Consider the following 16,699-nt stretch of genomic DNA (forward strand, 5'->3'; position numbering starts at 1 on the left):
ATTTGCAAATTCAAAATGTTCAGTGAAATTCAAACAGGATAAACAAAGAGAAAAGCATGCAGAGATATAGCATAATTGAACTGTTGCTGAAAACCAAACAACGAAAAATCATGTAATGATTCTATTTACATGACATTCTGGGAAGACAGAACAGAGACAGAAAATTAGTGGCTGCTAGGGGTTGAGGATGCAGGAAGGAATAACTACAAAGGAGCATAACGAAACGTTCAGGGTGCTGGAATTATTGTCTTGATTATGGTAGTGATTGCAAGACTATGCATTTTTCAAAAAAACAATGACTTTTTCTCTATGTAAGTTATCAATACAGTAACGTATCTTTGGATATGAAACCAAGGATACAATACCACCTATATAACATTCTTGACCCAAATAATTACTCTGAATATAATCTTAGGAAACAATCAGGCAAATCTAGAATATGACATACTCTATAAAACTGTTGGCCTGAAGTCTTCAAAGAAAAGTCACACAAAAAACAAAAATGGTAAAGCTGACTATTCTCGATTCGAAGAAACCAAAAAGATATAAAAACCAAATACAATGCATGAATTCTCTCTAGTTTCTTGATCAGAAAATAAAACAAAAAAGCAATAAAAGACATTTCAGAGACCAGTTGAGAAAGTGAATATGGACTGTTTATTGTCAAAATATCTCATTAGTATTAATTTCCTAATATGATAATATTATTCTTAGGGGATATGTACTCCTAAAAATAAGCATTCATAATACTAAGGAAGTATTTATGGGTACTGTCTCATGATTTTTGCAAGTTACTTTCAAATGGTCCAGGAAAAAAATGTGTATATGTGTGAATGGGGAAGGTGAGGAGAAGAAATAAAGCAAATGTGGCAAAATACTTATAACTAGTGAATCTAAATTAAGAGGAAAAAGAGGAACTCTAATATCAAATGCTATATATAGTTACCTCCTTTATAATCTGAAATCTTGTAAGAACCTCTTCTTCGACACCTTTAATTTTACTCAAGGCAGTTTCATGTCTGAACAGCAGCTGTTCTCTTTCAACTAAAAAATGTTCTCGCTTTTGAAGTTCTTCAGCAAATTCCTGTTGTGCTGTAGTTTCACACTGCATCAAAATATCAGACTTAACTGTTTTTAAAAAGTACATTCACAAATTATATTTTTATTTACTAAAATTGTAGCTTAATCAAATGTTTTTTAGGACTACATGGGTACCAAGTAAAACCTGGATTACAGTAATAGCTAGACTAGTACAGCAGGTAAACTTACACAGAAATTCTATCTTGCTGCAAAATGACATGATACTGTAGTGAGATTCTACTATGATAACTCAAGAGAATTTGGGGTCCAAAATGGATTAGTACTATACAGAATTAATCCCCTATCCAGCTTAAATTCCACGCATGCGCCACTTGAATGTAACAGTCCACTCTTTTACCTATACTCTCCACTCTCTTACCTTCTGGTCTTTCTATCACCTTGGGCTGAAAGACCCCAACCCTGCACTAAAGCACTAACAACCTTCCCTGCCCCAAAGTTATACTGCTAAATACCACTAAAGAAAAACCACACACCAAGGAAAGTACCACCATTGTGAACTCATGGTCTCAAACTTCTACTGGGTTCTAATGCACTCCAGAAATCTTTTTATATTTTCACGGTTGGCTCCCTCTTTCCTATTCTCCATAGTGTCTATTTCAAACCTTCTCCATTCTACTTTAAACACATCACCTCCTACGCTATTCTGTGCGGAGAGCCTCATCTCTAACTTCACAGGGAAAATCGAAGACAGCAGAAGGAAACATCAATCCCTTGCCCTCAACACACACACATTTCTCCTTCCCTATTACAAAGGTAGACTCAGCGTCGCACTGCCTTCTGCCTTCTTATGGAGACTGCTATGCTGACTATCCCTCTAATATTTTCAATCTCTTCCACTTCATCTGATATGAAATCTCTTGGCCCTGCCCTCTTATCTCTTCCACTTCACAAACTTCTTTAAAACTTTGTCTACATTTGCTGAACTCTCTTCTTTACCTCCCAATCACTCCTCAGTTTATTTTAATTTGGCATAAGCCCATGTCCCCCTATTGAAATGTTTACCTATTACAAAATCTGAAAGTCACTTTTCAGTCCTATTTACTGAGTTTCTCAGCAGCAACTTGTACTATTATCCCTTTCTTCCAACTTAAAATATTCTCTTTCACTGGTTTCCATGACACCACATTCTCCCGATTTTGCACCCCACTCTCAGTAGTCTCCTCTGCAGGCATTGCTTCCTCTACTGCCCTTTAACTACTAATGTTCCTCAGGATTGGGCTGAAGCCACTTCCTTTCTCATTCTTCACATTCTTTCTGCTTGGATCCATCCACTCAATGGCAAAAATTACCATGTATGCGCTAATTGCTCCCAACCCACCACTACTCAGCTCTTTCTCCCAAGCTCCAAATTCAAGTCCAAACTGCCTATTTAACATCTCCACCCATATGCTTTCATTAGCAAAAAATAAACATGTTCAGAACTGAATTCAATTAGCCATCAAGGAAATGCAAAAGGAAAACCACAATGATTAGCAATAAAAAAGAAGGAAATCCTGCCATCTGCAACAACATGGATGGACCTAGAGGGTATTATGCTGAGTGAAATAAGTCAGACAGAGAAAGACACATACCACATGATTTCACCAATACTTGGAATTTTTTAAAACATCAAAATAAACAAAACAAAATTAGATTCATAGAAACAAAGAATAAACTGATGTTTGGCAGCGTGGGCAGGTAGAAGGATGGGTGAAAAAGGTGAAGGGGAATATAATAAATAGTGTGGTATCTTTACACAGGGACAAACACCAGACTTAGTGTAGTAAGCACACCGTAAGTTATTAGGTTGGTGCAAAAGTAATTGCGGTTTTTGCAATTATTTTTAACCTTTTAAATAACAATTACTTTTTTTATTTTTTAAGGAGGGCGCAGCTCGCAGTGGCCCATGTGGGGATCGAACCGGCAACCTTGGTGTTATTAGCACCACGCTCTAACCAACTGAGCTAACCAGCCACCACCCCCTGAACCACAATTACTTTTGCACCGACCTAATATATAAGTATTGAATTGGTATGTTGTACACCTGAAACTAATATAACATTGTATACCAACTACACTTTAATAAAAAAAACAACCCACAATGAGATAGCACTCTATACCCACTAAAATGGCTAGAATCAAAAAGACAAAATAGCCAGTATTGTCAAGGAGGAGGACAAACTGGAATCCTCATACACTGCTGGTGAGAATGTAAAATGGTGCAATCACTTTGGAGAATAGCCTGGCAGTTCCTCAAAAAGTTAAACACAGAGCTATCATAGGACCCAGCAACTCCACTCCTAATTATATACCCAAGAGCGATGAAAGCCTATGTCCACACAAAACTTAAACACAAATGTTCAGAGCAGCAATACTCATAATAGCCAAAAAGTAGAAACGGCCCAAATGTCCAACAATTGATGAATGGATAAAGAAAATGTGGTCTATCCCTATAATGGAGTATTATTCAGCAATAAAAAGAAATAAAGTACGGATACATGCTGCAACATGAACCTTGAAAATACCCCATTAAAGAAACCAGTCACTTCATACATACTAAGTATGCTAGCTTTCCATTTCTATGAAAAGTCCAGAATAGGCAACTCTACAGACACAAAGTAGATTAGTGGTTGCCTAGGACTGAGGGAAGCTGGGGTGGAAATGAGGAACGCTATCTCATGGGTAGGGCGTTTCTTTCAGAATAATGAAAATATCCTAAAATTGGCTGTGGTGACAGTAGTGTAACTTTTTGAACATACTAAAAATAACTGAATTGTACAATTTTAAAAAATTAAAGAGGCCCTTCCAACACGTGAGGACACAGCAAAAAGATGAAGTAAGAAGTGGGCTCTCACCAGATACTGAATCTGCCAGAGCCCTGACTTTGGACTTTCCAGACTCCAGAACTATTGGATATGTGCTCACTGTTTGTTTTAGTGTTTGGTAGACTACTGTGAAGGTACATCGCCTCTTCCCATTTTCTGAGATGGATCAGCACTCAACAGGCTTTCTTCTTTCTTCTGATTATCAGATGCATAAGCTTTCTGTATGGGACCAGGCCTCCATTTTGGGAACCCAGCAAGGTATCTGCCTTCACCTGCTCAGTTCCAGAAGTTCCTGAGGCAGATGCACAAAGCCTTGAAAGAGATGGATTCTAACACAATCATTGAAAGATTCCCCACAATTGGTCAACTGTTGGCAAACAATTGCTGGAATCCCTTATCTTAGCATATGATGAAAGCCAAAAAAATTCTAATATGGTGCCGTGTTATTTGATTAACAAAGAACCACAGAATTCTGGAGACTTGAAACTTAACTCCTGTACACAGGGTTGTTATCTCATATGCTTTCAGCATTTGATATAAAAGCTGTTGGTCTTTTTACTCAAGGTCTTGGGTACGCCCCCTCAGATGACTATCCTGGTTTGCTTTAAAAATACGGTTTTATTATTAGTGTCTGAACTCAGAATCATCTTAATGGATTTAATATTCAAAGGCAGAAATGCAAACTAAACATCAGTGGGATACCCATCAGATTACGGGGAAAAGAGAACTTCAGGATGTTGCTGATAGGAACATAATAAACAGGCACAACCACTTTGCAAAACAATTTGGTAGCACCTTGCTACTATTTCTTCTGATAAGTTAGGGATACTTAAACTGTTTATAAAGGATAGATTCCATCTTGTTTTACATTTATATAGAAATAAAGTAATGGTGGTTTATTTACAAGCTGGAATACTTTTATAGGAGTTAAAATGAAGGAACTAGATTGACATTTTTCCAAATACATAAATCTCAAAAATACAATAATGAAGTTACAAAAAGATTTCCATAGTTATGTCACTACTTATATAAAATTTTAAAATACTCAAAAAATTACATACATATAAATACATAAAAATGATAAAACATGACAGAAAGGATTTACATTAATTTCAGGGGAGTGGTTAATCCTGGGAAGGGAAAGAGAAAATGGGATGAGAAGGCATTTCAATTGTAACTGAAACATTTCATGTCTTTAAAAATATCATATAGCAATATAAATACTCACATTGCAAAACATGAACAATGGGTACACAGTTGATGTTCTAATAATTCTGCTTTTGTCATAAGTATTTTATAAATTAAACTTTTAAAAACTAAAAGTGTTACCAAGTAAAACAAGGACAATGGAAAAGACATTTATATAAAGTCCTCTTTCCTCAAAAAAAAAGTTATGAATTAAAAAAAGAAACAGAATTAAATCTCTCCTCCTACAGTTTTGTTCCCTCTCTCAGGAAAAGCAGCATCATTTATCTAATAGCCAAAAAAGTAAACCTGCATTTTGCTCTTGACTAAAACCTTAGTGCACACTTCCCACATTGAAACAATCTCCAAGATCTATTAATCCAATCTCCTAGATATGTTTGGAATTCATCTCCTTACCTCTATTCCTAAGGCCCTCACCCTGATACAGGACCCCATCAGACTGCCACCATGTCTTCACAGTCTATCCTCTCTCTAGATCTCAACTACTGGTGACAACTTTAAATATCTATATGTAAATGACTCCCAAAGTTAGACATCCATTTAAGAACTATATTTGGACTGCCAGGCTGATATATTTAACTACTTACATTGTATCTCCATTTAACACTCAAACCTAATCCATTCCAAACTAAAATAACAGTCTTTCTCCCTAAATCGATTCTTTCTCCAAGTTGTACAAACCAGAAATGTGGGAATCATCTTAAAACACCTTATTCTCCCTATACCACATCCAATTCATTATACCAAGTCTGGTCACTTTTGTCCCCAAAAGAAATCTCTAACTGATTCATTTCCATTTCTCTGCTACCACCCCAGTCCAAGTTACCATTACCTCTTGCCTGCTCTACTGCAGTGAAATATAATATCTGGTCTCCCAACTTCCACACCTGTCCCCATCCAATCCATTTAAATACACAATAAATTATGCAATTCCCTGCTTTAAAAATCCTTAGAGTTATCTCCTACATTTTCCTCGAATGAATACGTTATCATGCTTCAGGGGCTTCTCATACTAGAATGTTTCAGTCTAGCATGTACCCCTTTTACTAGACTAACCTCTACTTATCCTTCAGGGCTTAACTTAATGTTACTTTCTCAGAAAAACCTTACCTGAACTCTCAATCTACCCCAATGAGGTGTTCATATTGTAGCAATATTATTTACTTAAATTTGTAAAATTGGGGTGACCGGATGGCTCAGTTGGTTAGAGTGCGAGCTCTGAACAACAGGGTTGCCAGTTCAATTCCCACATGGGCCAGTGAGCTGTGCCCTCCACAATTAGATTGAAGACAACAAGCTGCCACTGAGCTTCCGGTGGGGCAGCCAGATGGCTCAGTTAGTTAGAGCGCAAGCTCTCAACAACAAGGTTGCCAGGTTCAATTCCCACATGGGATGGTGGGCTGTGCCCCCTGCAACTAAAGATTGAAAACAGCGACTGGACTTAGAGCTAAGCTGCGCCCTCTACAACTACATTGAAGGACAATAACTTGGAGCTGATGGGCCCTGGAGAAACACAGTGTACCCCAATATTCCCCAATAAAATTAAAAAAAAAATAACCATATAAAACTGTAATTATATAGGTACTTACCTTTAACTTCTAATAAGCTATGCCTGGCAAGGACCATACATATTTTATTTACTTCTATATACTCAACACTGAGCATGCAAATGCCTATTAACAGGTGTTTAAATTTTGTTGGATGAATGAAATCACACTGTCTGACAAAAACGTACATACTTTATGATAACTAACACAATAGAAGACCACAAAGTGATTTTTAGAGTCATATTAAACTACAGATTAAACCAGATTAATCCCTTGCACATCATTTTTAAATTAAATGATTGCTGTAGATGATAGATATATCCTCACAACCCTCCTCCATTTTTATCCCATAAAGTATGAGCAAAGGAATCTTCCTAATACACTATTTTCTATTTTGTCACTCTCTTGCTTAAAAATCTGTAATGGTTTTCAGTATTAAAAACCTGTAATGGTTTTCAGTCCGAGTTTTCACAATTTTCTTCCCCAGGCAGGTTAATAAATTCACAATCTGACAAATCACTCCTTTCTAAAAACCTCTCACTTCCCATTCCTTGTACCTGGAGTGCCCTTCCCACTCCTCTCCTCTTTAAATTCTGCCTCAGTCAAGTACCAAGCTAAGTCTCTTTGTGAACTTTTCCCCAGTGATTTTTAGGCCAAAATAATCTTTTCCTTAAATGCTATGGTGTCTATAATCTGAATTATCTAGACAAAATGAGATATTCCTTTTTTAAAAATTTATTTCATGTGTATAGAAATATAACATATTTCCAACTAGAATTTCAAACAGAAATTATGTTTTACATATACTTTGTTCCCTTCTGTACTCCCACCTAGTGGATACTTGATAAATACATGAATTATATCCTTTCGAAACAAAACACCCCAAAGAAGACAGATAAAGGCCAATGTTCTGAACTGAATTTTGGTGAGAGTTGACAAGAGAACTTCTTACATATGGGTATCCAAAACAATGAATCTAGAACACCTACTTCAAAAAGTATACTCTACCAGCAGATTTTGTTTTATTTCTTAAGCAATGGTGGAATGGGATTGGAATAAACATAAAAACACAGGACAATCTGAATCTAAAAAAACACACCTACACATAAAAACACCACTGTTTATATTTTTCTCTCACCATACATTTTTCCCTTCAATAGTTCCAATAAATTGTGTTTGTTCCCTTCCAACCATGTCTTAACACACTCATCGGAAATAATCAAAATGAAATACCCTGTAGTATTCAAATTTTGTAAATGTTTAGTGCTTAGAAAGTAAATATTTCTGAATTCTCCATCCAGTATTTAGTTCTTACCTGTAGTTTCTGATGTATCTGAAACAATTCATCATATATCCGATTGATCTGATGTGGACGTAAATTCTGCTTGTTTGATGCTTTAGATGTTGGAAAGCTGACATGTTTCAAAGGAGAGTCACTTGAATCACTACAACATTCAGTCCAATTTCTTGAATTTGAGGCCAAATTAGTTGGCTGGGCAACTGCAAAGAAAATAAAATTTTAATTATAAACTTTATTAATATACAATTTTAAATATTCTCAGATAAAGTAATCTTCAGGAACAGTTACTTTAAACATGATTTATAGTATTGTTTAAAAGTTTCAAGTAATATATGCAAAGAGAAAGAATGATATAGCAAAGGTGGTAAAATGTTAACATTTAGAAAATTTGGATGAAGGCCATAGAATTCTTTATGCTCTTTTTACAACTTTTCTGTAAGTCTGAAATTATTTCAAAATAGATTATTTTAAAGTGCATGAAAACACTCATGTATTAACTGTCTAGGCCAAGAAATGTAGTTACCTCAGAAACTCCTAATCACATTCTCCCTTCTCCCCTAAACCAAATTAACCACTAACCCACATATAGCATTAATCATTGCTTCACTTTAATTTTTACTACTTATGTAAAAAAACAAAAAAACACCTTGTCTTTTTACCTGTTTTTAACATTAGATCATATCTATAATTATATAATCATGCAATTATGTAATTTCTATAATCTTCTCCTTAAAATAATATGTTATTTGTGAATGCTAGAATTAGGTTCACAAATCCTCACTGCTTTATCTTATTTTATATTTGTATACGCCAGGAGAAGAGATGCACAGAGGCTATCAATGGGGCAACAGCACTCTCAGTCCTGCAGCCAAGAGGAGGAGGATATCATCTCTGCCTCTTTCTTTGAAATCCTAACAAAACTATGATATACAGCCAGGTACACAGAGATTAACTACTAGTTCAGTCCCTAGTACTTAAGGGAGCCAATGCTTAATTACTGTATTTTGCCATGTATAATGTGCACCTTTTTGCCCAATTTCGTGAGGGAAAAATAAGGATGCACATTATACACAGGTAGTACTAATTCCATATCTATAAAAATGTTTTATTTATGCTTATGAGTTAGAAGTGTAACTAGAAATCAATAACTATATCCATATGCAAAATAATACCCTGGAACACGATAATCAGTTTTATTGAACTTATGACATTTGCAACAAGGAAGAGTACTTAAGGCTTCTATGATGCATAAACATCATAAATTTATTACCATACATAAAATTTCTTGTACTTTGTATCTGTTCTTGTGTTTGGCAGTTATTTGTTACATAAAATTTCTTGCACCATAATATGTTACAAAATAAATGCTAAAATTCCTTTATAATACAAAAAACAAGTACCTAAATGTAAACAAACAGAAATTTGAATGAAAAAATTAAAAGGAAAGATTTTTCCCTGAAAGTTTGGGCCAAAAACGTGGGTGCACATTAGACACAGGAGCACATTACACATGGCAAAATACAGTAATCTGGAGTATTTTCTTAAAATATTAAAGGATTAGTTAAATACTACCACAATCTTTAACTCACTTCCTAACAAATACTGACATGAGGAAGAACTAAAGAAATTTTAAAAGTACTCAATTGATTAACTTATTTTGGTAAGTTCTGAGAGTTTATGAATACACAGGAAAATAATGTTTATTTTTTTCTCCTTTAAATAACAAGCACAGTAACTATTCTCATGGCTTACAAAAATTCAGAACACAGAAATACAGACACCTGATGAGCAGTGTTATTACTATGGGGTAAGCTTTGTGTGTTCTACTTCACAAAGTTACTATTTAAATGATATTCTAAAGTGAATATTTTTTTTACCTTTTTCTATTTCTTTAAAAGACTGCTTGGTTATTTTGGAGCTATTAACTCTATGATCATTTTCAATTAACTCTTCCGTTTCCCGTTGCTTCAAATCACGAAAAGAATCCTGTTCATTATCTAGGCTTTAAAAAAAAAATTTCTATCACAGCCTTCTGGAAGTTTACAATAGCATTTTTAAAAGATAAAACTGCTTTTCAACTAGTAACAGCATTACAGTTGAGAGAAAAGTAACAAGTAAACATTTTTTAAAATGCAAAAGTAAAAATGTAAAAAGTAATAGTCATTGATCCTGAAAACTCACAAGTATCTTCGTGCATATACAAATGGGCTTAATTTAAAACTTCATATACCTGTGAATGCTCTAAAACTGCCAAACTCTTTTTGAATCCTAATACTTTTGTGAGGTAAACATAACAGGTATTGTTCTCTATAATTTTAGTTTAACGTGAGGAAACTGAACCCTAAATCATTTAAGTAACTGAGAGGTGACATAACTAGAAAAAGATGGAACAGAACTAGAACCCTAGGTATTCTCTCCAAAAACATGACCTCAAAGTTGAAATTTCTCAAGCAGTGCTGTTCAAAAAGAATATATTGCAAGCCACATAAGGTAACTAAAATTTTCTAGTAGCCATATTAAAAACATAAAAAGACGTGAAATTTTAACCATATAACTCAGTATATCTAAAAGATTATTACATTGGCATGTAATCCATATAAAAAAGTATTAAGCTATTTTACATTTTTAATCCATCTTTGAAATCTGGTGTGTATTTTACACTTACAACATACTTCAGTTCAGACAAGCCCTATTTCAAGTACTCAACAGCCACATGTGGCTACTGTGCTAGACAGTTCTCTAATTCTAGATTAGATCATAACTAGGGATTGTGAAAAAAACTCCAATGTTATCAAAACCTTCATAGTCCCAAAGCTTCAAATTATCATTTGAAATTGTACCCAGATCATTCACTTATAGAAACAAAAATTTATAAAAGTATCAGTTAAATATAAGGAAATAATTTCTATGAATTCCTAATTATCTTAAAGAAATTTTCACTTTCCTTGCTCTATATTCAATCTACCTCATGTCCAAATCTTGAATCCAGATCAACTAGGTTACTTTTTGAATGCCAAACAGTAATAACAACACTGATGACAACAGCATGTTTGAATGCTTTTCTATATACCAAACACTGTTCTAAGTACCTTACATAGATTAATTCCTTTAAGTAGAGAATGAATCATTTACATAAAAAAAAAATTCAAGCTCCCAAATATCACCTTAGCTTCCACTGGTTTTATACTTGTTTCACCCAGAGGAAAATTTCTATAAAACTGCTAATCCCTTCCAGCGCAGCACTATAACTTATATATTTCATAGTTACCATCTTCCCAGACCAACTTCTTCAATCTCTCAACTACCTAAAATCCATTTCTTACCACACTACTAGACACACACTATTCAGAAGGCTCCAAACTGCTTATACTTCCTGCCAGAGAAAAACAAACACATAAATACATAAATAATCCACCCCTTCTTAGTTTTCTGAGCGACTGAGGGGATTTGGGGTACTTTACCAGTTCCCATTTAAGTGCTTGAATGAACTACAAAGAGGTGTAGTGGAATGCTTTCTTTCATCAGAATAACACCTTAATGGGTAAACAACTTTATCTCCAGATGAGTAGAAAACCAAATCATCTGTTAACAAAAAAGAAAATAGCAGAGATTACTAAAATCAGATATTAATGATCTCATTCTAGGCTCCTAAAGATAAGATAGCAAAATCACTTAAATGTTATTTCTTATCTGTTTCCCAAATGTAAACTTCCAGAAAAACAGGCATCATATCTTACATTATACTATAGCACTTTACTGATTACAAAATGCTCTTTCATCCATTACCTTATTTGATCTAAGCAACTCTGTGAAGTAAGCAGAATATGTGCTTTTAACTTTAGTCTAATGGTTAGGAACCTAAGAACCAGAAAAGTTGTGTAAATTTTTCTAAGTAACACAACTAGCAAGTGGAAAGGCTAAACATTAAACGCTTTATTTTTTAATTTTATACATTTTAAACATTAAACATTTGTTTAATAAACCATTAGCCTTATCTAAATTCAGTGAAAAAAAAGAGCTTCTCTGATAAGCTACTCAGAAATATTTTTAAAAGTATGCACCGTTTTCTAACATTCATTTTTATGCCTTAGGAATTTAATGAACTATACTTTTTAATTACATTTTGGAAGGCTGGAATTTTTAGGGCAAGTTTCAAAACTAAACTACAATTTTAATTTAAAATGTTTTTAAGATACTAGACTCAGCAATAACTGGAATTTTTTTTTAAACTGAACAAATGTTTCAGAAGAATATCACAAGATTTCAAAATGAAATAAGCTTGGGAAAAAAATGAAATTCTCTAATTCACCATCTGATGAACTTTCATTTTTTGGGGGGAGGGGATCAAACCATTTTATTGAGAGCCGTGGGGGCGGGGAGTTGGGGAGGAACGGGGGAGGGAGGCTGTGTCAAAGGACTGGGAAGACAATGAGATCGGTATCTTCAGCCAGCTGAGATCTCTCTGATGAACTTTTAAAGATATTAACTGTTTCTGCTGCAATCATCTCAAAGTTCAATGATTATACTCACTAATAAAGACATACTCAAGAAGTATCAACAAATCAAAACATTAATGGTTAAACTACACTTTAGTCAGTTTACCACATAATGTTCCAACACACTCAATCCCACAGTATAATTATCAAGTACATTTTTGTTTGATAAATTCCTCCAGTCCAATAATTATTATCCTAATAACTCAGAAAAGTTTGTGCCTGAAAAATAGCAATTAGTTTTCTTTACCCAATATACTGCTTAATTTTTTATATATCTTAAAGGCAAAAATACTGTAATTAAAGCACCAAAAAATTCAATCACTTTCATTTTTAAAGGCATCTTACACAGTCACCCCAAAAATGATTACCACACTGAAAAAAGCTTGGTATCGCAAGATATCTGGCAATAGCTATAAGTCTGCAAACTTTTTAAAACTCTTTTCTCAAATTAAATTTGTTAAAAACCCAAATATACAAAATTATTGGCCTACCTGAGTAGGTTGGAGATCTTCTCTTACAGTTAGCCTGATCAAAATTTGAAAAATCATACTAAAAAAAAAGATGACATTTAATGTGTATACTAAGAATTAACTTACAGTCTCAAAATAGTTCCCTACAAATTATGTATTAATTACAAAGGTTAGACTTATAATTAAACCCGTGGAGAAATCCAGTGGGCACCACCTTAATCAAGTGATCAAACATCAGCAATAATGGGACAAAGCAACATCCTGTGTCTCCTCATGAAGAGAGCAAACCACACATCATTCATGTACCATTCTTGCCAAAAAGCAAAACAAATATCTAACCGTAAGGTATAATCATCAGACAAACCCAAACTGAGTAACGCTCTAATAAACCTGTTCCAGATTAAAGGCAACAAAAGGGAAAAACCAAATGCAATACTTATTCCTAGATTGGATCTGCACCAGGAAAAAAAAAATTTTTTTAAAGGACATTGTTGAGATAAACAGTGAAATTTGAATATGAATTATACATTACATAGTAGTATTGTATCAGTGGTAAGTTTCCTGAATTAATTACTCTGGTCATGTAAGAGAATGTCCTTATTTCTAGGAAACCACACGTTGGTATTTATATTTGGGAGTCAAGATTCATGATGCCTGCAAATCACCCTCAAATAGTTGGGGGGGGGGGCGTGTATATATGGAAAGGGAGTTAAAGAGGGGAGGGTGGGAAGGAGAGAGGGGGACAAAGAAGAGAGGGAAGGAGAGCGAGAGCGCGCAAAATGTGGCAAAATGTTAACAAGTGACGAATCCAAGCGAAGGATACAAAAGACTATTATCCTGGCAACTTTTTTCAAGAAAAAAAAATTAAAAGAAATTAAATTTTTTGAACTCCACTCAAGTCACTCTAAATAAAAGTTCAAAATGACTTTCAACCATTTCATACCACGCTTTGTATAACATAAACTTTCAAAAGTTTATGGTGAAGCAATTTTTCTGATACAAAACTTGTTTATCCCACATATGTGACATCTGTCTGCCTAAGCATTTACACATCTGCCGCCATAAATATTTCCCCCTCCAGCTAAGTTTTGGTCAACTCGTCTTTCCGCGGAACGTCTCTCGCCCCGTGTCTTCCGCACTCGGCCCGACCCCCGGCGGAGCCTGCTGAGCCACCTCACACCAGCAGGCGCCAGCCCGCGGACCCCAGGCCGGGCCGGGAGGAAGGGCGAGGCCTCACCTCCGCGGGGCAGCAGCCACTTAGTCCATAGCGGCTTTTCAGACGCTCCACTACGAAATCCTGCCCAGGTGGCTTGACCACTCTCGGCTCCATCGCAGAGGACACCGTTGTCTCCCCGGGAACAGCGTTCAAACCTGCGGCGGGACGCGCAGGGGCGGAACTCGCGCACCGGAAGTGCGTGGCAACGTATAACACGGTCCCGCCCCCCGTGAGCGGGATCGTGGAGACCAGAGCCTGAGGAGTCTTCGTTTTGTGTGTTAAAACCGTCGTGGCGTTACATGTTTTTACTGCCGAATGATTTAATAATTACTAGTGTGCTATTTGGACTGATAAATGGCGTTTAATCTTTGCAGTGTCTTTCTGCTAGTTCAGTTTTCCTCCGCCGTGTCCAAGGCACCGAAAAGGAAGACCGTCCACACCAGGTTGCACCTTAGCAGATGTGGCGTGGCCCCTCACTCGGAGGGGACCTCAGCTGCGGCCTCGGGACTCCACGACTCTGGGAGGAAGTCACCACGTTCCCTGTTAACCCGTGCATCTCGCATGTACGTGGGAATGCACACACGGTTATGTCCATAGACGAGGGGGTCACCAGAATGGTCCAAACCTGACTGGTAGGAACCCCCACCCTTGCCTGGAATGTCATGACATATTTAGTGTGCGTTTGGACATAATCGGGGTGGCCTTTGCTAACTATAACATTAAAGGAGGGGAAAATCAAGAATATATCTACTGCAAAGCATAGCAATTTCAAAAAGAATTATCCCCTCACTCCCTGCCATTGCCTGTTTCCTATGTAGCACAAGAGGATATTAAAAAGCAATATGTAAGATTCCCGAGAGCATCTACTTTTTTAACAGCTTTCCCCAGTGCCGAGAACAGTGCCTGCCATTTAGTAGGTGCTCAATATTTATTGGCATGGTACATCAATCTAAATCCTACATTAAACAGAGACTAATAGAGGTGAATAACTGACTAACCACTTAAATTCTCTTATACAACTACACTAGTATAATCCTTTACTTTTCTAAATTTTGAATACTCAACAGCATGTCTGAACTAAAAATTCCTAGATTCCCTAATTACACTTCCTCGAATGCAAAAAATTTTGTATCAATTTTAATAAATTATTTAAATCAATAGTGCTTTGCCATAAAGTATAAAGTATACAAATAATGAATTTCTTTTATTTTCTATCTTCAAGCAGAATTTAATGAGCCAATATAAAATCAAGCCAGTTTTTTTAAAAGTACATTATGTGGGTTTATACCACATTAGCAATTAAATAACAAAGAGAAATCACAAAGTCCTTTCCTGAAATGTGACAGTCTTTCTTAAAAATGCCTCAAGCCACTTTTAAGCATCTTTGGAATACTGGAAAAGTCGGTTTAGTAGTCAGTTTTATCCAACATTTGGTCAAAGTATTAGTTTTAAATCTTTTTAATTCATAATTTGAATGCTTTAGGATAGCATCAAAATCAGTGTAAAGCTGATTTCTCTTAAAAAATCTCGTAAGTGTGCTTGTCTTTACTTGGAATTTATTCTAAAATCATGACAAAGGCATCAGCTGCCCCAGCTGAAAAATTACAATACACTTTACAACTTATATTACATGGGTGTCTAAAGAAGCCAATTCTTGCTGTTAAATGTGCATATATGGTTCTCTTTAAGGTTCATGTAGTTCAAGTGATACTACATTGGGGTAGGTTTATTTCAGTTATCTGGCTTTATGGCCAAGTGAATTTAGTAATGGCATTCCATCACTCATTACTCACACAAACCACACATGACATCCCTCTTCTCCTTTGACTGGTGGTGGGTGAACACGTATTTATTATATAGGATAAACCATCTTCAAACCTCCAAACAGAATAAACCCCACTGTCTTTTACTGAACAAGGTGATTTCACTGGGAAGAATACAGGAGGACACTGTGAGTGACTGGAATGATTGGAATATATAAAATTTTGTGCTCTAACTAGCTTCTTTGTAGTTCTACATTGAGTAGGTCAACGAGAACATCCCCCTTTTTAGCAGTTGGACTAACTATTGACATTGGCCATTTCCAGATAAATTTTCAGTGTATCAAACTTGAAAAAAATCACTTCCTTGGGAGCTCTGGAAATTACGTGGCAGTTTGAGTTTACAGACCTTTGTCTTCCTTCTTTGGTTCTAGAACGAACGATTAGATGCACAGTAATGAATTTTTTAAATGTCATGGCTGTTAACAATTGTCACTTTATTTTTGCTACAAAATTCACCAGAAAAAAGGTACTGCAACAATCTAGTATAAAGCAAAATTTCAACCAAAGAACATGGTATAGACCTTTTTAAAATATTCATACTTTATCACAATAACTGCAAGGGAAAATTCAAGTTCTATCAGAACCAAGCTGCAGTTTGAGGTAGTAGAAACAGATGACAGAAAAGTTAAAAAAAAAAAATAATCTAAGGAAATACTCAACTTGTTTAAAATATAAAAATTAATTTAATACCATTGGAAGGGCACAGGAAGCTACATATCATTTTAAGAAAAGAAGG

The 16,699-nt window shown here is 35.4% G+C and overlaps 1 protein-coding gene across 6 annotated transcripts in view; it reads right to left on the reverse strand.

Moving 5' to 3' along the window:
* The window catches only part of CCDC138 (coiled-coil domain containing 138), a 68,023-nt gene extending 53,711 nt beyond the window's left edge, over window positions 1-14,312 (reverse strand). For 3 of the 6 annotated variants that reach the window (XM_019715018.2, XM_074332318.1, XM_074332316.1), the window contains exons 1-6: window positions 14,162-14,312; window positions 12,946-13,003; window positions 11,420-11,540; window positions 9,836-9,960; window positions 7,974-8,158; window positions 947-1,105 (exon numbers count right to left, since the gene is read on the reverse strand). In XM_019715018.2, coding sequence (XP_019570577.2) covers window positions 947-1,105; window positions 7,974-8,158; window positions 9,836-9,960; window positions 11,420-11,540; window positions 12,946-13,003; window positions 14,162-14,254 — 741 coding nt within the window. In that variant the 5' untranslated portion in view covers window positions 14,255-14,312. Of the gene's footprint in view, window positions 1-946; window positions 1,106-7,973; window positions 8,159-9,835; window positions 9,961-11,419; window positions 11,541-12,945; window positions 13,004-14,161 lie in introns of those variants that run through there. The other 3 variants (XM_074332315.1, XM_019715019.2, XM_019715020.2) reach the window with 3 other exon arrangements.
* Between the last annotated feature and the right edge of the window lie 2,387 nt (window positions 14,313-16,699).

This window comes from Rhinolophus sinicus, linkage group LG05 (assembly GCF_036562045.2).
Source record: "Rhinolophus sinicus isolate RSC01 linkage group LG05, ASM3656204v1, whole genome shotgun sequence".
NCBI classification, from domain to species: domain Eukaryota; kingdom Metazoa; phylum Chordata; class Mammalia; order Chiroptera; family Rhinolophidae; genus Rhinolophus; species Rhinolophus sinicus.